This window comes from Aspergillus neoniger, assembly GCF_003184625.1.
Source record: "Aspergillus neoniger CBS 115656 unplaced genomic scaffold BO87scaffold_47, whole genome shotgun sequence".
Lineage (NCBI taxonomy): Eukaryota > Fungi > Ascomycota > Eurotiomycetes > Eurotiales > Aspergillaceae > Aspergillus > Aspergillus neoniger.
Window position 1 is genome coordinate 188,510 of NW_020291175.1, and position 24,923 is coordinate 213,432.

The window sequence follows — 24,923 nt, forward strand, 5'->3', positions numbered from 1 at the left end:
GAAAAAAAAAAGGGGGAGGGGACAGCAGAGCATAAGCAGGAAGGATCCTCCCTTCTTTCAATGAGAATGCAATTTGAGCCGAGAATACTGGTGTAGTGCAGGGAGGAGAGCTTGTAGGTTTCTATGAGGGTGAGAGCGAGGCAGAAGATTAGTAGTATCTTTTACTGTGGTGAAGAGATGATGACAGCCACCCTTCAGTATCCAGACTTGCAGACAGAGTAAACAGTCTTGCTGCATTTACAGATGCTTGGTTAAAACGGCTATGCTTTGCAAGGACAACTGATTGGTTCATATTTCCCCAGTGACATACCCTTTAGAGATAGGCGCAGAAAAAGCATATGCCGCTAGTGTTCCTGCATGAAAAGTAAAGCCCACTTTTGAGAGAAGGCCTCAAGGGCACCATACTTGTTGGATTTGCTTAGCTGCCCCGTCCATCATGCCCCGCCGCTGAAAACGAGAAGCCGAGAATAGCGTCAGAAATGGTGGACAACCCACGTCAGATGAGAAGAGAGGCATATAATAGAACATGAAAACGCCAGAACACCCTGTCTAATGCAGCCCCCTGAGGCAAAGTAAAACAAAATTCGAGGGTTGGGTAAAGATGAGATCGCTTTTCCCCCCTCCAACGCCTATATCCTGGTGAAACCAAATTACCCAGCTTAAACTCCCAGACACCCGTATGGTACAACTATACAATGCTATGCTATATTTCCGGCCATGCCCATAAAAATGGCTTGGGCAGCTAGTTGGAGTGACCAGAAGCCAACTTTCTTGAAACGTCGCTTCCGAGCTTGCTCATCAACCACATCTCGCGCAAACGCATCGTATACCTGTCCAACATTAGTATGTATCATAGATCACCGGGGCTGAGACTGGAGCTTACCGCTGCCGAAAGATCATCCATCAAGCCGCTATCCCAAGTGGTCCAACTGCCATCAAAATCTCCGAGGCGTTTGACGAGGCGACAGTTCACTGGAATGAATGTACGCCTTGAATTAATATAGGCAACAATGGGTCTAATAAGCGCATTGTTGATATATGAAAGGTCACGTGTGAAAAGAGGAACAACGGCCCTGACATTGTTCAAGTGGAGGCGGAGATCGGTGACTAGGAATCGCCGGTCATCTTCGGCAGCAGTTTCTTCTGACGAATTTATGTTGGACGTGGTCGACTCAAGGTCCAGGTTAGACGCGACTGTCGCTTCTAGCCGATCATAGAATCCGGCCATAACCTTCGCAAGGCTTTCATCATTCTCCGCGGGAAACATGATGTCGGAAACGATGTCGACCGTTCCTTCATGTATCCAAGAAAACGGGCCCTGGACTCCCCGATTTAGATGATCAATATTTAGACCATCAATGCGAATCCTGCTATGCTTCTTCCATGGACTCGGTTTACCATCTTCTTCACCTCCATTTTCCAGCTGTGCCCCGGTAAAGCCATGAGTTTGTCGAGGGTGGATTGTGAACAATGAGTTATCGTATGACCCCGACATCATATTGGCGGACATAAAGTCATAGAATAGCCACTGTTTTCTCAATTGAGGCAAATCACATGAAAAGATGCTGACAGGGAAGGGTCTGAAGTTGTCTGGCTGGTACACGGTAACCAAGACATCGCTCATCTTAAAAGAATCAATCTCGAAATCACCAGGATTGTGCTCGTGTCGATAAGATTTGGGATCAAGATCGTCATCTGACCAGTGAACATATCTGCGGTCGACTACCCCGCGAATGCCCCGTACCTCAACGTCACGAAGAAGTCCCTTACCGTTGATCCACTTCGTGAATGACAAGGTAACATTGACCGTTTCGATGGACACATCGAATTGTGTGTAGTTGGTGTCCTCTTCATCTGACACGGGCCGCTGCTCGGGCAGTTCAGGGTTGGTTTGCTCCCCGAGGGCGGCGGCGGCGACAGCAGCAGCGGTTTTCGAAGAGCCCTTACTTACATGCCCCGTTCCTTGTCCTGGTCGCCTGGAAACAAAGACGTTCTTGAACGTGATCACGCCATCTTTCCATTTCGGAACAATTGCAGACTCGAAGACGACCTTTACACCGGAAGACTTGGTGAGATAATTGCCGATCCAACCAGCCAATGTTTCTATAGAGATTAGCATCGGATTAATTTCGATGAGAACCACTTCGGGCCTACCTTGGGCGAACACGGTATTAATCGCAATGATAAGCAATGAGAAGAAAGTGGTAGTACCCAAGACTACCCAAACCACATGTCCCAGGAGCACCCATGAGAAGAGAGCGGTTATTTCATCCAGATTGAAAGGCCTGACACTTCGTATAGAAAACCACTTGAACCGGACCTTAAGTCGTGACCAGAACCCATTAGCTGCAGCCAACAATTCTTCTTTCGTAGGCCGGTGCAAGTGCGGTATATGTGGCAATCGGTCCCTGAGATGGCGGTTTAATTGCCCTTTTTGATTAAGCTCAGGTAACTGCGGCTCGGAGACCTGACTTTTATCGTTGACGGATGTCTCAGAACCTTTACTGAGCCCGTCAGGATGATGGCGGCCGTCATTATGATTTTTAGAATCCTTCCGTAACTCGGTCGTCCTCCGATCATCTGGGCTCGTATGAAGACCGCGCCTAATCGTAAGCCAGGAGACAATACCCAAGCCCTTTCTTCCCGGTGTAGAGATCCTATGCGGCATCAAACCCTCTAGAGGGATGGCGTATGTTGCCCTGGCTGCAGTGTGATCGGAGGCGCCATGTACAAAGCCTGCGGTAGCAAATCCTCTGATAGGTCGTGTCGGTTTTCGTGAAAGTGAGCTATGTCCTTTCGCAATATGTAAATTGCAAAAGCCAGCTCTGAGGTCTTCTGTATTTCGTTTATATGATAGGCACGATACGCGCCTTTCTCGCAATCCATATCCAAATATTGATTCCGTTGTTCCCCATAAGTTGGTGTACAACCTGCGCCCGAGATAGCCAGACATGATTGCCGTCACATGCTGGACAATCTGGGAAGGCAGGTAAGCAGTGGAGAATCCTCTCTGGTATTAATCAGAAAGCTGCAAAACAAGCCAAGCTATTAGATGTATAGCTGGGATGACAGGTGCATGCGTCTCAATCACCGGGCAGAAGCACGGTGCTATCTAACCAGGCGGACCGCGAATAAATTTCCATGAAATCATCCCGCCTCAACAGGAGCGGGTCCTGTTTGTAATGTTTGCATCGAAAATTCACAAATTCACACTATAACCACACATCTTTTCCATGGACCGTAAAATCTGTGATAACGGACTCCGACTCTGATTTACAGCCTAAACCGTCGAGTATTCAGATCCCACTCACAGAAGCATGCCTGCACCCACAGCTTTACGGCAAAATGCCGAAGTAGAAATGACAGAGACGCTTGTTGCGCCTACTATGTCAGGTCAGTCCCCGCCAACGCTTTACGGGAGCCCGACCGAGTGGCCATTCTAACGTCTTCCAGAGCAAGATGAGGAAATCTTGATCGACGCCCAAACGTCGGCAGATCAGGTCTCTGCAGGACTCGCACCTGAGATTGAGCCCACTCAAGACAGCGATATGCGTATCGACGAAGAGGGACGGCCCCTCTTCACGCCAGCCAAAGACACTAGCAGGGTATATCGAGTTGAAAGCAGGAAGGTTCCTGTACCGCCGCATAGGATGACTCCATTGAAGGCTAGCTGGGCACGCATCTATCCCCCGCTTGTCGAACATCTCAAACTTCAAGTGCGCATGAACATCAAGAATCGAGCTGTGGAACTACGTACGTCACGATTCACGACCGATACGGAAGCCCTGCAGAAGGGCGAGGATTTCGTCAAAGCTTTTACTCTTGGATTCGATGTCGACGACGCTATTGCACTTCTCAGGTTGGATGATCTTTACATACGTTCATTTGAGATTCGGGATATCAAAGCCCTCAACGGAGAGCACCTTAGTCGTGCAATTGGACGTTGTGCTGGCAAAGATGGGCGAACAAAGTTTGCGATAGAGAACGCTACTCGGACAAGAATCGTCATTGCAGACCAGAAAATTCACCTGCTAGGCGCAGTGAAGAATGTCGACTGTGCCCAACAGGCCATTGTTAGCTTGATTCTTGGCAGTCCACCGGTCAGTAACCTTGTGACGATCCTGTCAATTGCCGTCTCAGATGATGCAACGGCTGCTAACTCCTCAACAGGGCAAAGTGTATGGGAACCTTCGTAAGGTGGCTTCTCGCATGAAGGAGCGTTTTTAGGGGGAAAAAAACCAACCGTCAGCATCATGGGAACTACGGCCTCTGCCTCTACCAGAGTTTTGTTTCTTTTCTCTTTCTTCTTATGACATGGTATCGGCGTTAGGGGTTGTGGCATATGATCTGGATAGAGTATAATGGATATGACGACACAGAAACGAGGGAAGGAATACTTCACTGGATATTTTATCTATTCATATTCAGAAAATCATCGCAAGAGTATAACACTAAACTAGGCTGGTGAAGCATTGATTAAAATGGGCCCCGGTATGCCTAATCCTTCTTCAACGGATAATAAATCTCCTCCACTCCACTCCTGGTAATAACCATCATCTGCAAGCCATCTCCGACCTCAATATGTCTTTCGACGGCGCTAGTGAATGCATCTCGCACCAGCTGCTCAACAGTATCTCTTGGTAGTGGTTCCGCTTTCTTGGGCTCAAGGGCATGCCCTTCCCCGCTACCCGGAATATATTGGTTTTTGAAGTTGACCTGGTTGTCCAGGAACGGCATGATCAGACTTGCTGCAGACCCTGCAGCCCTGCATTGCTCTCTCTCGTACGAGCCAACCGGATCGTAGCTGTACAAGGCACCCTTACCATCCTCGTCCAAGCCCGCTAAAATAGCATGCACATAGTAGGGAAAGAACCGTTTCTGGTAAAGAATTGTTGACAAGCGTTGGGCACAGGCTCTCACGGACATGGGCTTTCCGTGTTGGTATTTGTACATCTTCACCACTGCATCTAGTCGCTCTTTGAGGGCCTGGCCATCTGCTGCGAAGCCCACGACTGACAAGACGATGTTGGCACCTTCGCCAGACTCGTCATCACCGCCAATTTTGAACACCTTGGGAACATAACGAGAGTTAATGTTGTATCCTGCAACGGATCGAGTATCTCCAGCCAGGATCGCGAAATCGGAGCCAGTAATGCCTAAGGTAGAGCCGCCGTTATCCGTATAGCTGCCGTTGTAAGTTAGCTTAATACCTATGATACAGTGAAGACAGTGATACATACGGATAGAAAGAGTGCTCTCGGTGCGGAGCACTGTTCGCATTGGAGAAGGAGTATCCGATGGCCTCGCTAAGAGGGTTGCCGGCAAGAGTCGTCATTCTTCGTAGAGTTCGGATGTGTAGATAGTATCAATTAGGATGAAGCGATGAAGGTTTTGTTATACTCTGGTCGTCTAATGACTGTGGATGTAGCGGAGGGTGTTCGTTATGTAGGGAGTTGCAGAAGTGAATAGTAGTAGGACCTCTAGCTGAGCTGTTGCTGAGCATCTGACGCGGTGTTGTAGCTGCCTTCTGCTTATATAATCACGCACAGCTTCCGTCATGGTCTGGGAGCAATTGTTACCGCGGAGTGAACTGCCGTCTCCAGTTTATCTAAAGAATTAGCGTTGTCTTATTTGAGTCTAATGTCCAACTCCTACGCCTCCTCATAATTTATTTTCTCACACGAGCGCTTTATCTTTGAAGCTCAATTGGCTTATCCGAAAGCCGGAACACACCAGGAACTGACGCCCAGTTATAATGCTTGGCTTAGGAGCGTATGAAAGCAGCAGTGACGAAGAGGTGGAAAATAATTTGCCCTCAGTACAATCGAAGGTAATTGGAGCATTATGCTGTGTTATCGGCCTTTACTAATATGAACCCGGCAGAAGATCGCAAGCCAGCAAGCGCAGCCACAGGAAGTGACAAAAGCTACAGGTGATTGGAGATATAACCTACTTGTCTCTGAATCTAGTGGGACTTATTTAACATGTTACCAAAGCAGAAACCGCCAATGAAGCCACACCATCAAAAGAGATACCTGTTCCAAACACCGACAGGCCTGTTCTTGGGCCGACGCATGAAGGCTCACAAAATCCGCAAGAGCAACCAGCCGAACATTCACAAGTCTTCTCAGCGGACCGAACATTGATCCATGACCTAACACTTCCTCCGATACCAAATCTAGACATCCCACCATCTCCCCCTGGCTCTCCTAACCCTGCAGCAAATGCCAAATTCGCACACTTCTTGACCCTAAAGAAACAGGGCATGCATTTTAACGAAAAGCTCGCCGGGTCTACATCCCTCAAAAACCCCAGTTTACTGAAGAAGATGATGGACCATGCCGGCATTGATGAACAAGCACAATATCACACATCTTTACCACCTGAAATATGGAACATCAGCGATCTGCCAAGTTGGGGGTATAAAGAGGAGCTTTTAAAAGCGCAGAGGGAAATTCAAAATAGGGCTGAAGAAAAGAAGTCCGCAGGACAGAGGGATGCTATCAACTTTGTGGCTGCCACGCCTAGCGAGTTCTCCCGTGCAGGCCCTATTGCTAGCTCAAGGCCAAAACAAAGGTAATATACGATGGATAGTTCAGAGCGCAATTGTCACTGTCAATGACGGCCGGGACATTATGACCAGGCGTACAATGCTTGGGAAGCAAAGAAAGGCCCTCCGATCCCAATGCCTATGATAGGAGGCCACTTTGTGAAAGGAAAGTTATCTGCTGATGATAGACTTCCTCTCACGAAATGACTATACAACGTCTATTTCTAGGGTCAAATAACCGAAAACGTAGCAATAGTGAGATACCCGTTACGTGCAGGGACGACCCTTTCTTACTGCAGTAGTAGGAGGGACACTGTCATCTTTAAAGGGGCCAATCTCCAAAAATCCTTCCTCCGCCCCTCAAAAAGGCATCTCATCCAATTAGTTGGAATTTGAAAATAAGTAAGACGCAATTAAAATATCTATGATCATTTCACGTTTCTCTTGTAGGGACTATTGTTAGGCTATACTTGGCAGTATCTAATTTTCGCTAAGCGCGTGTGTTGGCCTCCGATAGGCGCGGCGGGAGGTGATAGCATTGCTCACGTAACATGAGCTCCGTCAGCTCTACTGCCTACCGACCCGACCCCAGAACAGCGTCGATATCATCACAAGCTACTATTTCCTTCTCAAGCATCACTTTGAACTTCCACATCAAAACCACATTTTCCGGTATACCCAGTGAAAACATATACAATCATCCATTCTAATATCGTTCCAATCGCCCATCATGAATCACTTTCCCGAAGCTTGGGGTCGCGTAAGAGCATCATCGCATTAGATTCTTGATGTCGCTAACAAAGTGCTGAAAGCCTAGGGATGACGTTTACGGACCCTACAACGCCTCATACCTCCAGACAACTGGCCCGAAAACCCACACTCAGTCACCTGCTGTGACTGGTACGTCGGTAGTGGCAGTCAAGTTCAACGGCGGAGTTGCCATTGCTGCCGATAACCTAGGTATAGCTGAGAAACATATTGGAGAGTACTTTGGCTGACGGCCAATCTTTCATATAGCATCATACGGGTCCCTTGCCCGCTTCACCGACGTGAAACGACTTCGCAAGTTTGGCGATTCTGCCATCATCGGATTCAGTGGCGACGTTTCGGATATGCAGTATATCGACCGACTACTGGAGTCCATCGACATCAGAGAGAATTACTCTACCCACGGAAACACGTTGAACGCCAAGAATCTTCATACTTATTTGTCGAAAGTCTTCTACAAGCGCCGTTCTGAGTTCAACCCCCTCTGGAACCACGTCTTGGTGGCCGGGTTCGATGGAGACAAGAAGCCATTCCTCAGCTCAGCGGATCTGCTGGGAACCACCTTCTCGGCTCCGCATCTCGCGACCGGCTTTGGTGCCCATCTTGCCGTCCCAATCCTTCGCCGGCTGTTCCCAGAGGAAAGGCCTATTGAGTCAATCACCAAGGATGAGGCCGTGGCGGCGCTAAGGGAATGTATCAAGGTTCTCTGGTACCGTGATGCGCGGAGTCTGGACAAGTACTCCTTAGCTGTTATTACTGAGGAGGGAGTTGAGATCCAGGAGGACCAGCAAGTTGAAGCCCAGAGCTGGGCATTCGCCGAGACCATCAAGGGATATGGGGCTCAGGTTAACTAGGATATGGCTTTGATTACATGCTTGTGCCACTTGAGTAATAGAACAAATCCAACAAAGTACGTATGGTGAAGTCACTGCGAACGTGTCTTGGTTGTAGGGCGCTATATATATGAAGATGCACAAAATAGTAGTCGTGATGGTTGGTGATCGGGATGCCACATCGTTCAAGGGACTCCTGACGGTCCTTGTTACACCCGATAAGCCCCGCGCCACCTGTTCCTTTCATTATTGATTCAGAGCTTAGAAGAGGGCTTGTCGAAGACAACGCGATTTAGGCATGATCCGACACCCTCAAGAGAAACCTCAACTAAATCACCATCCTTGAGCCAGAGCGCCGGCTTTCGACCCATACCAACACCTTGGGGTCTGAAGAAGTCAGCCTTGTGCATGATAAGTGCGAAAGGAGCAAATAAGTGCTAACTTACGTTCCTGTAAAGATTACATCCCCGGGCAACAAGGTGGTACCCTGAGATAAGAACGACACTGTCTTGGCCACCTTGAAGATCATATCCTTGGTGGATGATGATTGGACCGTCTGGCCATTCAGTTTTGTCGAGATCTGCAAGTTGTTGGGATCAGGGATTAGCTTCGAAGATACAATACCTGGTCCAAAGGGCGCCCATCCGTCGAAGCCCTTGCCCAGCCCCCATTGCCCTCCACCATGCTTCAACTGCCATTCACGATGAGAGACATCGTTTCCAACGGCATAACCCAAAACATAGTCCAGAGCCTGGCTCTCGGGCACATTCTTAGCTTCCTTGCCGATAACGACAACCAATTCACACTCATAGTCTAGACCCTCACCCTGCTGGGCCATGCGGGATACTGGGACGTCATCTGTAGGCCCCGTAACAGAGGTGACGGGCTTGTAGAAGAGAACTGGAAATTTGGGCAAGGGTAGGTTTGATTCTATGGCGTGTTGTTCATAATTGAGTCCCAGACAACGCACGGTCCCAATGTCCTTTCTTGCCAACGGCGCCAGGAGCATTTTGATATCAGCAATCTGGTCCGTGACTTGGTGCTGTCCGAAAATGTCGCCCCGGATAACCCGTGCTCTCGTGGCTTGGGCAATGTCGCTCACGCCTGCTGACAATAGGGCGTCTCCATAATAAGTCTGGCCGTCCTTGGCCAAGAAACGAACCAGACGCTGTGCCATGAGACACAATATCAGTTCTTGAAAGAAGGAGTGGGCCAATGGAAAGGATATGGACTCACGGAAAAGGTGGCCATATCGATCAAAGGTGCTAATAGTAGTAGATAGTGATGATACCCGGTGTATATAGTAGTAGTCGGATAAAGTATATCAAGAGTAAATGAAGTTTAGTAGTATGATGAATAACAGCTGGAGTCTAACTAGGAGGTGATATAAATCTGTATTTCAAGACCAAGAGTGAGTTTGGTCTGACGAAGCTCCCACCAGCACTTCTTATCCCGATAGCTGACTAGTTACTAATGTTAGTACGGGAAATAGTTAGATAACGAAGAGGGGGTTTCTCCAGCTCCTCGGCTCCAGGATTCTCGGCCGGAAGGGGAAAGCAGCTCGGCTACTACGTATGGGGTAAGCGGATCGGCAGCCCCCGGGGAAAAAGCCGAACAAGCTACCAGTAAGCATGCTCTGCATTTCCGAACTTCTGAACTCTTCAGTCCGGTGATTCAGCCATACCACTACTAGCACTCGCAATTTCCCCCAGCTTGCAACGACTATATAGATCCAATGGCTCGGCTGTCAGGTCTCCAAAGACAGGTGCTGTCTCTGTATCGGACATGCTTGAGAGAAGCCGGGAAGAAACCCATTGTAAGCAAACACCTCGTCGCGCTGTCAAGGTTTTGTTTCACTGGCTAGCCAACGAACTTGGGCTGATTTAGTTCTGCTACTTCATATACGGTAACTAGGAGACGAGAGAAAATTTCAGAGCATATGCTAGGTGCGTTCCTTAGTCGGGGTTCTTAATCGAAGAAATTGGTCTCCTGGTATGCTCGCTCTACAGTGTGCTAATCTTGAAACAGGGCCGAATTTCGAAAGAACTCCTCTGTTAGCAAGAAGGATTTCGGTGCGATAGAGTATCTACTACGGAAGGGGCAGAGGCAGCTTGAGATGTACTCATCCCCCGGGATTCGCAATATCCGGTGATTTCAATATCCTGTCGCTTGCGGGGCAGCCCCAGAAATTCAAAAAAAAAAAAACGACCCTCCTCCTTTGGATGTAGGTGAATGGCCCAGTAAACGAAATATAGCATGGCTTTTTGCTCCCTATGATGCAACTTTTGGAGGCTCACTTCCTAGGGATGGACTCTTATGTCACGTGATTGCGGAAGATTCGCGCGGGTTCTCGAACCGTAAGCCGCTTATCTTATCGGGTCGGTGACGGAAGGCTCCAGATGCATCTGGTGTCATCTCGCTCCATCGCTGTCGCTCCCAGCATCTGCCAGAACGCTCGGCTCGCTTCTGTATGACAGAGAAAGTTGGATGATGGCGTTTTCTAGAAATCCTCTGGTCAGGAATATAAGGATGGGATCTAACCAGCCTAACATGTTTGTCTGTACTCAGAATCAATCCAATCTCATCACAAGATAAATCAGAGACATTCATATCCTCTTTATCAACGATCCAAAACCGCAGCTATCTCCTTCAAGATCATTAGCTTTCATCAAACACCCTTGACATTCTCAAACAAATCACAAACAATGGCTTACTTCCCTCGATTTGCCGGTGACTTCGCACCCTTGTTCCAACTTCTGGACGATTATGATGTCCACCGGTCTAGCCGCCCCAAGAACAGGAAGGCCACACCCGTCCGCTCATTCACACCAAAATTTGACGTCTATGAGGTGAACGACGTATATCACTTGGAAGGCGAACTTCCTGGGGCCGAGCCGAGCAACATTGAAATCGAATTCTCTGATCCACACACCCTGGTCATCAAAGGTCGCGTGGAGAAGAATGAAGTGGGCACCCCTCAGACAGCGGGTCAAACATCGCCGACAAAGTCACACCAGCCGACAGTTGAGGATGACGATGAAGACGAAGACAACAAATCAACCAAGTCCTCGGATAGCCACCCCACGCAGCTGGTCTCACAGAAACAAACCGAGCCAACCTCCAAGTACTGGGTTTCCGAACGCCAGACTGGCGAATTCTACCGCACATTCACCTTCCCGACGAGAGTGCATCAAGATGCAGTCAAGGCCAACCTGACAAATGGAATCTTGTCGCTACAGATCCCGAAGGAGCCTGCCCCTCAGGTCAAGAAGATCCGCCTCGAGTAAAGCGATCGATAATTGTCGTCTCGGATTTTTCTTAGCATTGGTTTCCACTCTGCGACATTTCTGTTTACTTCTTGACTTACCTACCATGGCCATACGATCTTCTGCCAGTTCACGCAATGATATGAATGTTTCTGCACCTGCATTATGATGGGGTTCTGTGGGCCAGGAGTACATTGGAATGATTGTTCATTTTCTGCATGTATTATACTAAGTTATCATGCGATGACAAATAATGAATATTGAATTTTCTTACATATGCTCCTCGTAGAATACGAGTATGAACGAAAGATACCGACTGACAGCATCACCCACGACAGAGATTTTGTAGACATGTCCGATTCATCATCTTGATCTCTACTTACTGTAAATACTACTACCTATGTCTATTACCACGGCCAGTACTATCACTAATTGAGTTTGCAAGCGCTATCATCCAAGTTACTAGACACCTCGCACAATAATCCAGCGAAAGCACATCATCCATGCACGAGGCATACATAAGTATGTACCGAAGACATCAGATATCAGATCCATAGGTCAAAATGGCATACCACTAAATCCACGAACTAGTCTTTCCGTAACTTTAAATTGAAAGTACCCTGGACAATACTCCGTAACTATGCAAAACTGCAGTCAAAATAAAACCTACATATTACAAGTAATGTGAGATAAGACCGAAGAAAAGAAGATTTTAACCCTTGCGTTGAGCGTCTTCCCAAGCACATGTGGTTGCTTCAAGTATTTTGCTTCAATATTATGCATGCAAGATGCAAGCTCCCCACCCGTGGGTACTATGGATTGAAAATCATTGCCGACTGTGGGGGGGGTAGTGTCTGCGGCTCCACGATTTCCACAGTAGTTACTCCATACTAGATAGATAGTTAATTTGGAGGGAAAACTTTGTGTGTACGATTAGCTAATATGTACTACACGTAACTAGTTAGCTGCTGGAATTCTCGAAACTAAGTTCTCAGATAACTCACTAGTAGCATGTTTGTTAGTCAAGGTCTGGATACATCTATCAGATGTGTAACATCTTCTTTGGAACTGCTTGCTTACAAGTAAGAAGATAGTTACTTACCTACTCCCTGTATGCATGCAGCTTTCGATCGGGTTGGGTTCGACATATGCCAGGTGGTCTCGGTCGTTTGGGCGTCTTCCGCCTTGGATTGCGCGCTTGATTGTAAGCATGCCCGATCCTTTGGATCACAAGGTAAGACTAGCCAGCCTAGCTAACTGGGTATGAATGCACGGACACCGCCAGATCTTACTTGACTCAGTCCCCATTTATTGATGATGATGATGGAGAAGGGGTCTCACCGCTACATTTGCTGTTTCGGACTGTTGGGCTAGATGGCAGCTTATCGCGGCTATGTAATACTACTTGGCGCTGATGAAGTGTTCACACGATACAGGAAGCCCGCAAAGCGGGGATAGATTGATGAGTATACGTCGCTTTTCTCCTTGTCCACTCCAAGATATGTACAAGCGGAGGGAAGGATCCAATATAGTTAATCAATCAAATGTCAAACAATAAACACGAACAAAAAAATGGAAACGCCTAGACTTTCCCGCGCCAGTCGAACTCTGATATAGTACTATATAGATGAAGCACAAACAATCATCCAGGTTACCAAATGGGTATTTGTAAAGCAGTGGAAACGAATGAATAAAAGAACCAAGACCAAGTTGGCGCCGTAAAGGAGACATCCCCCCGTTAGACTTCAAAGTGGAAACCCCGGCACCGAAGCAGAAGACTAATCGGAAAAGAAACATTTCGAAAGGGAATGGTGGCATATCATGCAGGTGTAAGGATGCTGCCAAATAGTGACGCACAAGTGAATGAGAAAGCTGGAAAAAGCCATTGCATCAACGAAAGATAGTTGGTGAAGCGGCCTTGTAAAGATCTGGATGTTTAGCATGCCTCGTCAGCCTCTTCCGCTGACTTTCAATACTTCGGCTCCTAGTTCTTCCTCTGAACTGTCCAGATACCGGTCTGCCTGTATCCAAGCCTTTCACGCTCTCTGGGACTGGCACGTGAAGTGCATCAATATTTGGCATTGGTAGCCACGCAGTGCTCATCGTGCTGCTGCTACCCGGCACATCGTGCTCCGTCACTGTAGTCATGGGCTGTTTCCAGCTTTTCTCCGATGAAGCTAAGAATGCTCCGACATGCTCCCATTGGGGGTATTGATGAGGTATAGCATCCGCAGAGGCAACTGACAGGCCAGGAGAGGCATTATCGAGGCTCCTCAATTGGTGGCAATATTGAGAGTAGGGCATTGTATGCCGATATTCCGGAGGAGTCGCGAATGAACTGCTCCTCAGGCGCGGTTTGGGGGGCATCGGTCGGAGGTCATGACACATTGACCATCTGTGGGACGGCCAGCCATAGCTGTCAACTCTGGGCCTTGCCCATGGACCCTGAAGGCTTGAATGACGGTGTACCGAGGGCTCGTAGCCAAGTTCTGGGCTGTTCCTGGCATCCAGAAGCCCGTGGTCCCTTGAATTACCATTGAATGTGAATCTGCGGGCCACTGCAGGTTGGTGTGTGGATGTGCGAGAATCAGTCGATCGTCTAGTGGAACGAACGGAGGCTGCAGAACTGTATCCGCTGTCAACCGTTCCATGAGCACCTTGAAGTTCTCGATGCCCCTGGTCTCGGAAGGAACGCTCAAGCTGGCGGACAAACCATTTCTCCTCATCGGCGACAGAGATACCTTCATCTTCTGTTTCACTACCACGAAGTTTGTACGGTGTTGAGGTTGCTGGAGATCTCTCGAAAGAAAATGGACTTGCAGGGTGATCGTCAGGCTTTCCCACTTCAGTAGGTGGAATCTGTAACTTTGGAACACGGGCAGTATCGTTACATGGAACCGGAGCATAGTCTTGGATGTTTGAGATATCAAAGCTGGTTAGATCAACTTTTTCAAGTGCGCTGTCCCGGACGATCTCAGCTTTCCGGGATTGCTCAACTGCACTCTCAGAGGCATAGTCCTGGATGTTCGATAGATCAAAGCTGGTTAGATCCACTTCATGTCCGCTATCTTGCACAATCTCAGCATTGTGGGATTGCTCGTCTGCACTTTCAGAAGCTAACTGCGGCTTCTGATCCATATGGTATGGCACCTTGTGGGTATACTGCTGGGGCTCTCCCGGCTTCGTATCAAGCGTGTGAATGCCAGTAGGTTCAGGATTCGGGCTGTTGGGACGGTTCAATCGAGTCCTGTCACTGGGGCATGGAGATGCAGAACCATTTACCACGCGCAATGATCCTAACTTGAGAGCCCCTAAATGAGTATATTCGAACTCATTGGGTGTTGCTGGACGGAACCGGGTAACCGGACTAGGTGATCCAGCAGCATCTTCGTAACCGGATGGTAACGGCCTTGGAAATGCAGATGTCTCGTTCAAATAGTTGAGTGACATCGTGGGTTCCCGTACAACTGGTGATGACAATCTTCGGGCTGTATCTCTTGCTGGCCTTCTTGTTGCGATCCCGGGCCGTGTTAGCAGCGATCGTCGACGGATGAGAGAAAATCCTTGGCTGTCTACCCTGAATAGTGTATTAGAAGACGTTGCCTCTTCGATTGTACTATGATGCATAGTACTTTGCGCCCTCTGAGGTGTGGTATGCGCAGAATACGCCCGTCTTGGTCGCGGTGGCCGTTCCATCAATGGTTGTGCTCGACTTGGGAGAGTTGTTGCCTGAAAGCTATTGTGTCTGGAAGAACGGCGAGAGACTTGACCGCTCATAACGGGATCTGGCATAGGAACGGTAGGAACGGGCGAGTACAGACTAAAATCATCTGGCTCTTTGACCATAGACTGGCATTTCCGGGCCCTGCTGAGAGTGGGCCATGGCTCCCCAGGTCGATAGGAGGCAGATGGAAGAGACTGCGACCTCCTTGTGCATACATCAGGCTCAGGGGCCTTGAGGGAGATGGAAGTTCCGGTCCAAGGGTCTTGCCAAGCAGTACAAGCAGGGCATTCTATAGGAGAGCTGGTGCCGGAAGTTTGACGAGATGCGCGGAAGCTGTTTGAAGCTAGCGTTGCCCTATTCGGAGGCGGTTTTGAGAGCCGATTGGTGCGGCGACGCTTTTCTTTGCTCTGTACTGAAAGGTAGCCTCCCATGGCTTCCTTCTTGAGTGAAAACCGGAGTGAAGGTTTCAGAAGAACCTGATCCTCTCACCTAAAGGTGCGAGGCCGACATGGGCAGGCCGCAACGTCAAACAATTCAACAAATGGCGTCCAGTGGCTGATAAACAAGTTCACTTCAGGGTTTAATCCGGTAATGCCATAACAGTGGTCAATCCCGCAGAAGAAACTTGGGTACCAACGAGGCTGGATGCACCAGGCTCCTCCTGCCTATGAGGTAGATAGGCCGAGGGAAGGTTTCAAAAACTTTCGACGACGTCAACCCCGGGTTGATTTGAAAGACTTAGTAGAACACGCAGAGGAAACAAGAAGAAGATCTTGGACGGGACTGGTTCGAGCTTTCGCCCGAAGCGCTGGACTTGCGACGCCTCAAGCTGGTAAAGAACCAGAAGAGCGTATTTAGATGATGGGGCAAAAAAGCAACGATGGCCGACTATATAGGTAGCGAGAGGGAAGCGCTACCCAAAACGAAAAGACAGGACAATGAACTGTTGTAATAAAAAGGAAATACAGCACGGGCGGAATCAGCCACGTCCAACTAATGGTATTCCTCCCTCCTGATTTGTTTTATACGACAGATAGGCAGACAAAATGGAGATGTCAGGAGAAGAGGTACTGAAAGAGTAGTAGTGGACGGTGGAAGACGACGAAACCAGGAGTAGTGGAGGATATATTATGCAATAGTAGAACAAAGGAGGTACAAGAAGGGGAAAAAAAGAATATTATCAGATTACCGCAATCCCTGGTCGGCCAGATAAAGATGGGAACAAAAAGGAATAAAATAAAAAGAAGATAATAAAAAAGAAAAGAGATCAAAACCAAATCAAGAATAAAAATCAAAAACACGGGGTTGAATGGGATGAAGCGGATGGAAAAGAAAGATCGATTAAGAATCGTAGCTGGGGTAAGTAAGGGAAATCAGATACATAAGTGGAGTGGAGATGGACTGGGCTGCCATGGTTGAGGATGCACGAAAGACACCAGAGTGACGAATGCGTTTATCCACAGGCAACTGTAGCTCTCACGGACAACGGAATGGGGAACGAGATAATGGATCGGCAGGTTGCAGACGGTCGGAAAAGGGAACCAGCTTCTGACAAGATCATTGTGTAAGAGCGAGAGACCGTGTGTGTGGATGTGGATGTGGATGTAGATGTGGATAAGGGTGTCAGAGTAAATGGAGCTAAGAAAGAGCAAACACACCCGGACATTATTCACCAGCCAGCCAAGGTACCATCCACTTTTTTTTTTTTACCCTCTTCGACAATAAGAATTGGAGAAGGATGTGGATGGAGCCATGGGAATGGACGGTCAAGTCAGCCTTGGACTGGCGTGGCCATTTCAGAACTCAGACTTTCGGACACAACGCCATCCCTGAAAGCGGACAAGTCAAAGCAAGAATTGCACCGGCGATGCCCGCTAGAAGCACCCAAGAAAAAAAATATTAATTAACAAAACTAAAATATTAACCATACCTAATACTAAAAAGAAGGCAAGAAAGGGAAACGAATGAATGCATGAGGAGGGAGGGGTATCAAGGGTATCATTTTATTCCGTAGTAACTAAAATCAGTAATTTTGTTTACTACTGTAGATTGTTAATTCAATTGTCTACTTTCGTTGAGCTATTGTTTCATTCCGTACATAGGTCGATTGATTATTCTTTTCCTCATGATTATCATTCACGGATTATGATCATACCATGCATCGTCGGATGTTTGTCTGATGTGTCTGCAGTTATCTAGTTAGTTATTAGCTATTTAGCAGCTAGTTTAGCTGTACTTCTATCTACTTACTTAGTATCTCATCGCTATCCCTTAGGGGGACTGGCAGAAGCTCTCCCTAGTCCCTACCAGTTATGGATTAAACAATTTTTCTTAGTTCGACCCTCATTAGGATCGCATTTGGATCGCCAGGACCATCGTCTGTTTTAGCTCCAGCCGTGGATCCCTCCAGGGGTGGAAAGCTTGATGACGATGGAGCCTTGATTGGTGCTGGGCTGGCCGCAAGCAGAACTAGGCGACTAGTTCTTCCTTCCGGACCTTGGTCAGTGAAAGTAGTCAGGATGTTACGGAGGAGAATGCTGTTCCCGCCTCTCCGAGTTATGGATCCTTGGTTCTTGACCACTACCACCACCACCTCCTCCTCCTCCTCCTCCTCCTCCTCCACCTACGGGATAGAAGAAGCTGAAAGAATCGATCGCATCCCGTCTTTGGTTAATAATATCTAATGTATTCTACTCCGTACGTCCCGATGCTATCCTCGAGTACTCCGTACTTCCCATTCAATCGCACAAGTAACCTACTCCGGACATGTGTACTTTTTTGACTTTGGACTACTTGAGCATTTTACTATACTACTATACTACTACCATTAGCCACCGCCACCACTACCACCATAGCCTCCTATTGAACAACTGGATCGTAAGTTAGTCTGCACGCAGTACTTCGGTACTACTGCTGTTGTTAACTGACTAGTTAGTTAATTTACTAGTTAAATTAGTTGTTCGGCTCTAGTTTAGTCATGTCGGTATTTTAGCGTCGTTTAGATTGTTCTGCCTAGTTTCCACCGCTTCCCCGCCCCGCCCTCCGTCTGTCAATCCGTGTTCATTCAGTCAGTCTCATGAAGTAGGAGTACGTATACTACAGTAGTAGTAAAGGGAGATGGCTGGGGGAAGTAAGAGTAGTATCATGATTATGCGGTTCTAGTAGGACCTGTCTGTCAGCATCGACAGCACCGACATCAGCTCCAACACCCCCCCCGCACTGTCCATCTTCCGGATTGATCTCTCTTCTCAACATTCAAATTTACCCTTTTCATTATCGGTGTATCATAGATGGGTCAAAGATTCAGAGATAGAAACCCCTTCGAGTCAGGTCATCTCCGATTGAGTCCTTCTTGGTTCCATGGTTCCATCTTTTACTGCCTTGGAAACCTTTCCCGTTCCGGCGCTCGGCTCGCTCCCTCCTGGTCGGGTCATCCGAAAGCTCCAGCTAGACACTACTTTCTCGTTAGATGTCCCGCCCGCAGCTGCGACGTAAAAAAAAAAATCAGAAAAGAAAGAAAGGAAAAGAAAAAAAAAATTACTGCAAGCAACAGGAGAGGGTCTCCAACCCGAGAACGGACTGGTTAGTCAACCCACATCCCTCACGAACTGGATCGCTGTCCTCTGGGGCGTACAGAACCAGTGTTTCTGCAACGCAGACGCTTCTGCAGCGCTTGTCTGTCGGTCAGTGGTCGGATTACACCGCGTCTTTACCAGTCGTATGGCGTCTTCTCTTTCCAGTCGACCGACCTTATCGGGGTTCCCTTTGCTCACTGCCGAGGAATTTGAAACTGCCTGTCACGCCTTTCTAGATCGGATTCACGTGGTGGATGATACCAAGGTGGGATGGTCCTCCATCCGTCTCGATCAGCGGGTAAGTTAGTTGCCTCGCTTCATGTCGTTCGACTTTGTTCCACCCTCCTTCTCTTGTTGCCTGTCGCTTGCGGGAAAGTATCCTTGAAATCTGCGTGACAGAGATTCGAACATTGGTTAGGAAGATGGACCTGAACTATACACTTCAGTCCTTTCTCCTCCCCTTTCTTTCTTTTTTACCTCTTTTCTTCACCCCTCCCCCCTACTACTCCCCACTCTCAGCTAAATTCATTAGGCAACCGGGCCCATCTTGAGTATTGCAAGGGATATCGGTCATGTGGGTACTCGTGATCGCGACGAGCCCCTCCCGGACCCAGAGATGATCGAAGAACTACAGTGGGAGGCCTCGGAAGAAGATCCCGTCCGTCGAACTGGAACCCTTTCCATTGCGCTCTCTCCATTCTACGAGCATAGTCTAACATCAAACAGGAAGCTCTCATTCGTGCGCCCGAGACGAGTGTCCGTTTACAGGTAATCTATTATATTCTGCTTTCTCCCACGTACCACGTCCCTGTCTTGTATTTCCAATTACGGCAGGACAACCATCCGGGGCCGTTGGGAATTGACGCGGTCTACCAACACCTGGTACCGGAACAATACAGAAAGGAACTCCAGAGCATTGGCATCATGGGTGGTATTAGTTTTGGCGTATGTGCAAGATCTCGAATCCCTAGCCCAAGCTGGAGCTTATGCTTCGTAGTATCATCCAGACTCCGGAACTCCAGCGTTTTTCGTTCATCCATGCCAAACAACGGATGCGATGAGGCACATTGCAGGACAGCTCTGTCTCACTCCCGAGACTTATCTCATGATTTGGCTCGGGTTGGTGGGTAACCGTCTCGGTCTTCAGCTGCCCAAGGAACTCTTCACAGTCGAAGGCATGAAGACATTCCAAGGCACTGCGTCACACAGTTTAGATTGATCCAGAGTACTTCCTCCCCTCTCAGGTTGGATCCCCCTGGCCTGGCCAACGTATTCCCGGTACATAAGCGAAGCAATTAATCTTCATCCGATGAAGCTTCCATTGGCACATCACTGTCCTCGTCCATAGGGGCTTCCTCTTCGTCGCTCTCCTCCTCACGAGGCCGTTTGACACCTTGGCCTGCTTGAGCTTCTCCATTGACTTCTCCGCTGGGCTTCGACGGCAAAGCCGCCGATCCTGGGGGCCCGCTAAAAATCGATTTCTGGAGCTCTGTGGATGCTCCCGTGGTTTGACCGGCAGATGTTGTAGTGGGCACATTATACGTTCCGCGCAGCCGGGCAATGACGTCCGAGGGACCTTTAGCATACACAATTTTCTATATTCCCGAGTCAATGAGCGAGGAACAACCGCACTGCACTATGCAAAAACATACCATTTGTTTGCCGAAGAACTCAAAGCCCTGGAGGGCCCGCATAGCCTGTGTGCTAGCCTGGACATCTTTAAAAACAATATGGGCCTGACCGCGCATCTTTTGGGTCTTCATGGCGACAACATCGAGAACGGTGCCGTAGGTTGAAAAAAGCATATAGAGGGATAACCGTAGGTCATGCTTGCGCAGCTTGTCTGGGAGATTGGTACAATACAAACTACAAAATTGGATCAGTCAGGGTGCCCGTATTAGATTTAGGAAGTAGTATCCAAGACTTACGTTTGGTTAGGTAGTCCGGTGGCTGAAGCGGGTTTACCTTGACCACCACCGCGCGTTGGAATTACTCTGGTTGCCATCACTGCAGAGCGACAAAGAAGACCCGAGGGGAAAATAGAGCAGCTTCCCAACAATACCTCGAGCAAAAGACCGAAAAGAACACCCCGTCCAGGGAAGGAAGCCAATGGAAAGTGAAACCCGAAGATAGCACAGCTTGTGATGCGAATGAAGTTGAACCTGGATTGAGCGCGAAAGGTCATGTGACATATTATCTAATCATGGCCAATCCCGCCCGCGTCATCGTTCGGGGCCTAGCTTGGCTGTGGTATACTGCCCACCATTCCCCCTCCCCCTTTCCGGTTGGTAACCATCGTACTTTACCTCAATTCTACTCTCTCATTCACACGGCAGTAGAGAGCTCCTCCTGTCGTCTACTCGCCATGGCCGCTCCCGAAGCTCACCACCTCTTCCATAACCCAATTGCCGATCATTCTTTCTCTCCGGATAAGGCGACCCTTGCAGTTGCGCGGGAAAGCAATGTGGAGCTTTATCAGAAGTCCGGCAACAAGTTCTCGTTGACCGATGAACTCAAGGGCCATGAGAAGACGGTGACTGGAGTGGATATCGCTCCCAACAGTGGACGTATTGTTACCTGTTCTCAGGGTAAGTTATCCTCATCCCCTTGTCCTGCAATAGTCCCGTCTAAGTGACCACGGGAACAGACCGCAACGCCTACGTCTGGGAACGGACCCCCACGGGTTGGAAGCCAACGCTGGTTCTCCTTCGGATAAACAGGGCTGCTACATTTGTACGGTGGTCACCTTCTGAACAGAAGTTCGCTGTTGGATCTGGTGCTCGCGTGATCGCGGTGTGCTATTTTGAAGAGGAGAATGACTGGTGGATCTCGAAGCACTTGAAGAAGCCCATCCGCAGCACTATTACCACCCTTGCTTGGCATCCAAACTCCGTTCTCCTGGCTGCGGGGTCGACTGACTCTCATGCCCGGGTGCTTTCCAGCTTCATCAAGGGTGTCGACACCCGCCCGGAGCCCAGCGCCTGGGGTGAACGGCTCCCCTTTAACACAATTTGTGGTGAATTCCTGAATGACTCGGCTGGTTGGATTCAAGGTGTATCCTTCTCTCCTAGTGGAGATGCACTTGCCTTTACTGGCCATGATAGCAGTGTCACCGTCGTATACCCTAGTGCGCCGGAACAGCCGCCTCGGGCGATGTTGACCATCGCTACTCGTCTTCTGCCTTTCAACAGTCTGATTTGGAACGGCGAGAACGAGATCATCGCCGCAGGCCACGTATGTCTCCTAAAAATTCAACATCAGCAGATGATCCATTACAAAATATATCGCTAACAGACATTAACAGGATTGCGAACCGTACCGCCTTCGCGGTGACGAGAACGGATGGCAACTTGCTGGGACCATTGAAAGCAAGGCAGGGCCGGGTGCTGGGAGCGCTCGCGAGGAGTCTGCTCTTAATATGTTCCGCCAAATGGACCTCAAGGGACAAACCCAAGCCGACACCCAACTTAAGACTACGCATCAGAATACTATTAGCACCGTTAGGGTCTACGAGGAGGCCGACGGCGTCGTCCGCAAGTTCAGCAGTAAGAGATACTCCCCTGATAAGTTATTCTGTGGTTGCGCTAACTTTTGAATAACAGCGAGCGGAGTCGATGGCCGCGTTGTTATCTGGACCATCTAGACAACTATTTGTTGTGCTAGATGTGCTAGATTTAGCTCAAAGGCTCCAGCATATTGAATGCATTGGATCCTTTACTGCGTCACAAGAATATGGAGCTTGGAAAATAGCTTCAGGTAAATAGAATCTGACCATTCCATGTACACACCATAAATAACAAGGGCACTTGAAGTGCTTCGTATCTGATGGCCCTTCATAAAGTAACAATTCAACTGCTAGTTACCCTACAAGCCGTAGTGACTAATTTGTGACGGCGTAATATGTAGGTATGATCGTCCCGTAACTTTACGCAAGGATACGTACATCGTGACCGACTCCGCATCACGGGGTCAAGTCAGGGTTCCCCAGATTCTCGACGTCACGGGTTTACCAAATCTCTCTTCACTCAACCACGACTTTTTCAGCTGCTGCACCGCAGCAGATACTACCAAAGACGATGAAGAAACACTCAGCGCTATGATAGCTCTTAATGTGTTGTTCAATTCCTACTCCTTAATCCTCACCTACTTCTCCTTTTTCTTGCCGATTCGCGCATTCATTCGCCTAGAAACGGACCACATACCTTCAGGTCAGGATTTACGCCCCATTCCCGAGGAGACCTACAACTCTCTGGATGAGCTAGCGCGTGTGGTCGATGTCGCCTACTGCGTTGGCAGCACTGGGCTTCAGAAGCCTTTTCAGTGCCTGAGCCACTGCAGTGACCTCAAGGGGTTTGAGTTAATAACCGTAGGTTGTCCTGCCGTGAGCAGGAGATTTTGAATGATTAACCTTTAGCTAGACATGGAATACTGGGCCGTTTCTTTCGGACTCTTGTGGATACATAGCGGTTTCGCACTCGCCGTCACCTAACCGTATCATTGTCGCTTTCCGTGGCACCTACTCCATTACCAACACGATCGTTGATTTATCTGCCTACCCGCAAGCCTATGTGCCGTATAACACCGGACATAAAGATGGAAAGAATGAATCAAGCTGTTGCAATTGCACTGTCCACGCCGGATTCTTCACTTCGTGGCAGAACACTCGCTCGACGATCCTCGACCACGTTGCAGCCGCAAGGGAGCAATACCCCAACTATGAACTGGTTCTAGTTGGCCACTCGCTTGGTGGGGCAGTTGCTGCGCTGGCTGGTATCGAGATGCAGCTGCGAGGCTGGGAACCTACGGTGACGACATTCGGAGAACCGAAGGTCGGAAACAAGGCCTTTGCCGAGTTCCTGGGTAAGATATTCCGGTTGGACGAGGACTCCGCATGGCGGTTTCGCAGGGTCACGCATGTTTATGACCCTGTGCCTCTCCTACCACTGGAAGAATGGGGGTATGCGATGCACGCGGGAGAAATCTTCATCTCCAAGGAAGATCTTCCCCCATCTGTGGATGACGTTCACTTCTGCGAGGGCCCTCACGATGCACGATGCATATCAGGGGAGGGAGGTGAAATGGCCTTGGCGGTCGCTCTTCATGAATCGGCGTCTCTGGCTGCAGATGCGAAGTCGCGGGCTGGCTGGGCTGACGCTGAATCTACCGAGCAGCACGATATGCCAGACGGGCATACTTCTCAAGCACCCTTGCACGTGCAGGAAAGTGCCATGAAACACCGAGGCTTATTTGATTTGCCTAGACGACTTATCCGGTCTAGATACCACCTGTGGGAGCTCTTATTCTCCCATCGGGACTACTTTTGGCGGGTTGGGCTCTGCGTTCCTGGTCGTGACCGGGCAGGCAAGGGGTGGTGGGCGTCGGATTCGTAGTCCCGATGTTCTTCTTGACGACGAAGAGACGACTCAAATCATACATGGCTGTAGGAACGAGTGCACGTATAAAATGGTGGACTTGATTAATATTCCTAATCTCAGGCGAGTCACGTATGCAGCAATACAGCTAGCTAAATTCTATGAAATTATAAACCCCCTGAGACCAATCCTCTCAAATATCGCACTCGATGGGCTGAGCTGAGCAATATAAGCACAAGCACATGATCCACAACACAAGCAAGGGTCACGAGTAAAACCGAACCCGATCTGCAAGCCACCTCCAATCCCCACAGAATAACTCAAAACCAATCTCATCACCAGACAGCGGGGGACACCCCAATGAACTGAAACCGCCGCATAGTGAAAACGCCCAAAAAGATGGTTCTGAAACCGCATGACAACTGAATTTCACCCTTCCATTCATGCATAATATGGCTTCCCTGCGTCGAACTTCAGTCATATCTTGCTTATTGCATATCGATGTATCTATGTACTCATATCACATTAAGTCGCTCATTAAGTAGCACTTATGATTTGTGATGTCATGCGGGCCCTTTCGATGAATATACAAATGTATATTAGTGAAAATATTAATGTATGTATGCATGTGTGTGTGTGTGTGTGTGTGTGTGTGTGTGTGTGTGTGTGTGTGTGTGTGTGTGTGTGTGTGTGTGTGTGTGTGTGTGTGTGTGTGCGTGTATGTGTGACCTCAGCTAAGCCTAATACTGGGTTCAATATGACACTAAGTACTACTAGTAGTTGATGCAACATCCCCTCTCAGAAGGCGAGTTCATACTATAGAATGACTATCGGC

The 24,923-nt window shown here is 48.7% G+C and overlaps 14 protein-coding genes across 14 annotated transcripts; 9 read left to right on the forward strand and 5 right to left on the reverse strand.

Annotated features, from left to right (window-relative positions):
• Window positions 1–698: 698 nt before the first annotated feature.
• On the reverse strand, window positions 699–2,668 carry BO87DRAFT_319575 (mitochondrial distribution and morphology protein; the record flags this gene model as incomplete). Its single annotated transcript, XM_025619858.1, has 3 exons — window positions 699–830; window positions 884–2,103; window positions 2,155–2,668. The coding sequence occupies 3 exons, from the start codon at window positions 2,666–2,668 to the stop codon at window positions 699–701; spliced, it is 1,866 nt and encodes a 621-aa protein (XP_025475046.1).
• A 560-nt stretch (window positions 2,669–3,228) lies between these two features.
• On the forward strand, window positions 3,229–4,482 carry BO87DRAFT_380517 (pre-rRNA-processing protein PNO1). Its single transcript, XM_025624314.1, has 3 exons — window positions 3,229–3,393; window positions 3,454–4,100; window positions 4,171–4,482. The coding sequence occupies exons 1-3, from the start codon at window positions 3,318–3,320 to the stop codon at window positions 4,225–4,227; spliced, it is 780 nt and encodes a 259-aa protein (XP_025475047.1). The 5' UTR covers window positions 3,229–3,317; the 3' UTR covers window positions 4,228–4,482.
• Window positions 4,393–5,477, reverse strand: prs3 (proteasome core particle subunit beta 6). Its single transcript, XM_025621948.1, has 2 exons — window positions 5,241–5,477; window positions 4,393–5,185 (listed from the first exon to the last, which is right to left on the reverse strand). Exons 1-2 carry the CDS (start codon window positions 5,333–5,335, stop codon window positions 4,498–4,500), a joined length of 783 nt encoding a protein of 260 aa, XP_025475048.1. The 5' UTR covers window positions 5,336–5,477; the 3' UTR covers window positions 4,393–4,497.
• Window positions 5,478–5,610: 133 nt separating this feature from the next.
• BO87DRAFT_380519 (HCNGP domain-containing protein) lies at window positions 5,611–6,858 on the forward strand. The gene is made up of 3 exons (XM_025624315.1): window positions 5,611–5,830; window positions 5,884–5,932; window positions 6,000–6,858. Exons 1-3 carry the CDS (start codon window positions 5,756–5,758, stop codon window positions 6,578–6,580), a joined length of 705 nt encoding a protein of 234 aa, XP_025475049.1. The 5' UTR covers window positions 5,611–5,755; the 3' UTR covers window positions 6,581–6,858.
• A 273-nt stretch (window positions 6,859–7,131) lies between these two features.
• Window positions 7,132–8,236, forward strand: pre4 (proteasome core particle subunit beta 7). Its single transcript, XM_025624316.1, has 3 exons — window positions 7,132–7,310; window positions 7,363–7,510; window positions 7,568–8,236. The coding sequence occupies exons 1-3, from the start codon at window positions 7,281–7,283 to the stop codon at window positions 8,170–8,172; spliced, it is 783 nt and encodes a 260-aa protein (XP_025475050.1). The 5' UTR covers window positions 7,132–7,280; the 3' UTR covers window positions 8,173–8,236.
• On the reverse strand, window positions 8,015–9,527 carry BO87DRAFT_380523 (fumarylacetoacetate hydrolase family protein). The gene is made up of 2 exons (XM_025624317.1): window positions 8,598–9,527; window positions 8,015–8,538 (listed from the first exon to the last, which is right to left on the reverse strand). The coding sequence occupies exons 1-2, from the start codon at window positions 9,326–9,328 to the stop codon at window positions 8,406–8,408; spliced, it is 864 nt and encodes a 287-aa protein (XP_025475051.1). The 5' UTR covers window positions 9,329–9,527; the 3' UTR covers window positions 8,015–8,405.
• Window positions 9,528–9,886: 359 nt separating this feature from the next.
• On the forward strand, window positions 9,887–10,303 carry BO87DRAFT_319526 (succinate dehydrogenase assembly factor 1; the record flags this gene model as incomplete). The annotated part of the gene is made up of 3 exons (XM_025619857.1): window positions 9,887–9,967; window positions 10,066–10,097; window positions 10,180–10,303. The coding sequence occupies 3 exons, from the start codon at window positions 9,887–9,889 to the stop codon at window positions 10,301–10,303; spliced, it is 237 nt and encodes a 78-aa protein (XP_025475052.1).
• Window positions 10,304–10,856: 553 nt separating this feature from the next.
• BO87DRAFT_430470 (Hsp20/alpha crystallin family protein) lies at window positions 10,857–11,438 on the forward strand (the record flags this gene model as incomplete). The annotated part of the gene is made up of 1 exon (XM_025627547.1): window positions 10,857–11,438. The coding sequence occupies one exon, from the start codon at window positions 10,857–10,859 to the stop codon at window positions 11,436–11,438; it is 582 nt and encodes a 193-aa protein (XP_025475053.1).
• Window positions 11,439–13,307: 1,869 nt separating this feature from the next.
• On the reverse strand, window positions 13,308–15,572 carry BO87DRAFT_319491 (uncharacterized protein; the record flags this gene model as incomplete). Its single annotated transcript, XM_025619854.1, has 1 exon — window positions 13,308–15,572. The coding sequence occupies one exon, from the start codon at window positions 15,570–15,572 to the stop codon at window positions 13,308–13,310; it is 2,265 nt and encodes a 754-aa protein (XP_025475054.1).
• A 965-nt stretch (window positions 15,573–16,537) lies between these two features.
• BO87DRAFT_401237 (uncharacterized protein) lies at window positions 16,538–17,048 on the forward strand (the record flags this gene model as incomplete). Its single annotated transcript, XM_025625591.1, has 4 exons — window positions 16,538–16,581; window positions 16,659–16,725; window positions 16,761–16,826; window positions 16,917–17,048. The coding sequence occupies 4 exons, from the start codon at window positions 16,538–16,540 to the stop codon at window positions 17,046–17,048; spliced, it is 309 nt and encodes a 102-aa protein (XP_025475055.1).
• Window positions 17,049–18,629: 1,581 nt separating this feature from the next.
• On the forward strand, window positions 18,630–19,946 carry BO87DRAFT_179593 (ATG3/ATG10 family protein). The gene is made up of 4 exons (XM_025618395.1): window positions 18,630–19,014; window positions 19,249–19,374; window positions 19,443–19,661; window positions 19,714–19,946. Exons 1-4 carry the CDS (start codon window positions 18,862–18,864, stop codon window positions 19,933–19,935), a joined length of 720 nt encoding a protein of 239 aa, XP_025475056.1. The 5' UTR covers window positions 18,630–18,861; the 3' UTR covers window positions 19,936–19,946.
• Window positions 19,525–20,860, reverse strand: BO87DRAFT_419595 (U2 snRNP complex subunit MSL1). Its single transcript, XM_025626952.1, has 3 exons — window positions 20,645–20,860; window positions 20,369–20,582; window positions 19,525–20,311 (listed from the first exon to the last, which is right to left on the reverse strand). The coding sequence occupies exons 1-3, from the start codon at window positions 20,719–20,721 to the stop codon at window positions 20,012–20,014; spliced, it is 591 nt and encodes a 196-aa protein (XP_025475057.1). The 5' UTR covers window positions 20,722–20,860; the 3' UTR covers window positions 19,525–20,011.
• Window positions 20,861–20,958: 98 nt separating this feature from the next.
• On the forward strand, window positions 20,959–22,569 carry BO87DRAFT_462967 (WD40 repeat domain-containing protein). Its single transcript, XM_025629201.1, has 4 exons — window positions 20,959–21,304; window positions 21,364–21,950; window positions 22,021–22,261; window positions 22,319–22,569. Exons 1-4 carry the CDS (start codon window positions 21,082–21,084, stop codon window positions 22,357–22,359), a joined length of 1,092 nt encoding a protein of 363 aa, XP_025475058.1. The 5' UTR covers window positions 20,959–21,081; the 3' UTR covers window positions 22,360–22,569.
• A 157-nt stretch (window positions 22,570–22,726) lies between these two features.
• BO87DRAFT_380528 (lipase family protein) lies at window positions 22,727–24,261 on the forward strand. Its single transcript, XM_025624318.1, has 2 exons — window positions 22,727–23,082; window positions 23,135–24,261. The coding sequence occupies exons 1-2, from the start codon at window positions 22,813–22,815 to the stop codon at window positions 24,104–24,106; spliced, it is 1,242 nt and encodes a 413-aa protein (XP_025475059.1). The 5' UTR covers window positions 22,727–22,812; the 3' UTR covers window positions 24,107–24,261.
• The last annotated feature ends 662 nt before the right edge of the window (window positions 24,262–24,923 follow it).

Coding starts and splice junctions, on each gene's coding strand:
- BO87DRAFT_380517 (XM_025624314.1), top strand. CDS start 3,318: ATGCCTGCACCCACAGCTTTACGGCAAAATGCCGAAGTAGAAATGACA. Junction 3,394..3,453: donor TGTTGCGCCTACTATGTCAG/GTCAGTCCCCGC, acceptor AACGTCTTCCAG/AGCAAGATGAGGAAATCTTG. Junction 4,101..4,170: donor TGATTCTTGGCAGTCCACCG/GTCAGTAACCTT, acceptor ACTCCTCAACAG/GGCAAAGTGTATGGGAACCT.
- prs3 (XM_025621948.1), bottom strand. CDS start 5,335: ATGACGACTCTTGCCGGCAACCCTCTTAGCGAGGCCATCGGATACTCC. Junction 5,186..5,240: donor CGAGAGCACTCTTTCTATCC/GTATGTATCACT, acceptor TTACAACGGCAG/CTATACGGATAACGGCGGCT.
- BO87DRAFT_380519 (XM_025624315.1), top strand. CDS start 5,756: ATGCTTGGCTTAGGAGCGTATGAAAGCAGCAGTGACGAAGAGGTGGAA. Junction 5,831..5,883: donor TGCCCTCAGTACAATCGAAG/GTAATTGGAGCA, acceptor TGAACCCGGCAG/AAGATCGCAAGCCAGCAAGC. Junction 5,933..5,999: donor GGAAGTGACAAAAGCTACAG/GTGATTGGAGAT, acceptor TTACCAAAGCAG/AAACCGCCAATGAAGCCACA.
- pre4 (XM_025624316.1), top strand. CDS start 7,281: ATGAATCACTTTCCCGAAGCTTGGGGTCGC. Junction 7,311..7,362: donor TTCCCGAAGCTTGGGGTCGC/GTAAGAGCATCA, acceptor AAGTGCTGAAAG/CCTAGGGATGACGTTTACGG. Junction 7,511..7,567: donor CATTGCTGCCGATAACCTAG/GTATAGCTGAGA, acceptor TCTTTCATATAG/CATCATACGGGTCCCTTGCC.
- BO87DRAFT_380523 (XM_025624317.1), bottom strand. CDS start 9,328: ATGGCACAGCGTCTGGTTCGTTTCTTGGCCAAGGACGGCCAGACTTAT. Junction 8,539..8,597: donor GATGTAATCTTTACAGGAAC/GTAAGTTAGCAC, acceptor TGACTTCTTCAG/ACCCCAAGGTGTTGGTATGG.
- BO87DRAFT_179593 (XM_025618395.1), top strand. CDS start 18,862: ATGGCGTCTTCTCTTTCCAGTCGACCGACCTTATCGGGGTTCCCTTTG. Junction 19,015..19,248: donor CCATCCGTCTCGATCAGCGG/GTAAGTTAGTTG, acceptor TAAATTCATTAG/GCAACCGGGCCCATCTTGAG. Junction 19,662..19,713: donor TGGGTGGTATTAGTTTTGGC/GTATGTGCAAGA, acceptor TATGCTTCGTAG/TATCATCCAGACTCCGGAAC.
- BO87DRAFT_419595 (XM_025626952.1), bottom strand. CDS start 20,721: ATGGCAACCAGAGTAATTCCAACGCGCGGTGGTGGTCAAGGTAAACCC. Junction 20,583..20,644: donor ACCGGACTACCTAACCAAAC/GTAAGTCTTGGA, acceptor CCAATTTTGTAG/TTTGTATTGTACCAATCTCC. Junction 20,312..20,368: donor AGTTCTTCGGCAAACAAATG/GTATGTTTTTGC, acceptor TCGGGAATATAG/AAAATTGTGTATGCTAAAGG.
- BO87DRAFT_462967 (XM_025629201.1), top strand. CDS start 21,082: ATGGCCGCTCCCGAAGCTCACCACCTCTTCCATAACCCAATTGCCGAT. Junction 21,951..22,020: donor AGATCATCGCCGCAGGCCAC/GTATGTCTCCTA, acceptor AGACATTAACAG/GATTGCGAACCGTACCGCCT. Junction 22,262..22,318: donor CGTCGTCCGCAAGTTCAGCA/GTAAGAGATACT, acceptor TTTGAATAACAG/CGAGCGGAGTCGATGGCCGC.
- BO87DRAFT_380528 (XM_025624318.1), top strand. CDS start 22,813: ATGATAGCTCTTAATGTGTTGTTCAATTCCTACTCCTTAATCCTCACC. Junction 23,083..23,134: donor AGGGGTTTGAGTTAATAACC/GTAGGTTGTCCT, acceptor ACCTTTAGCTAG/ACATGGAATACTGGGCCGTT.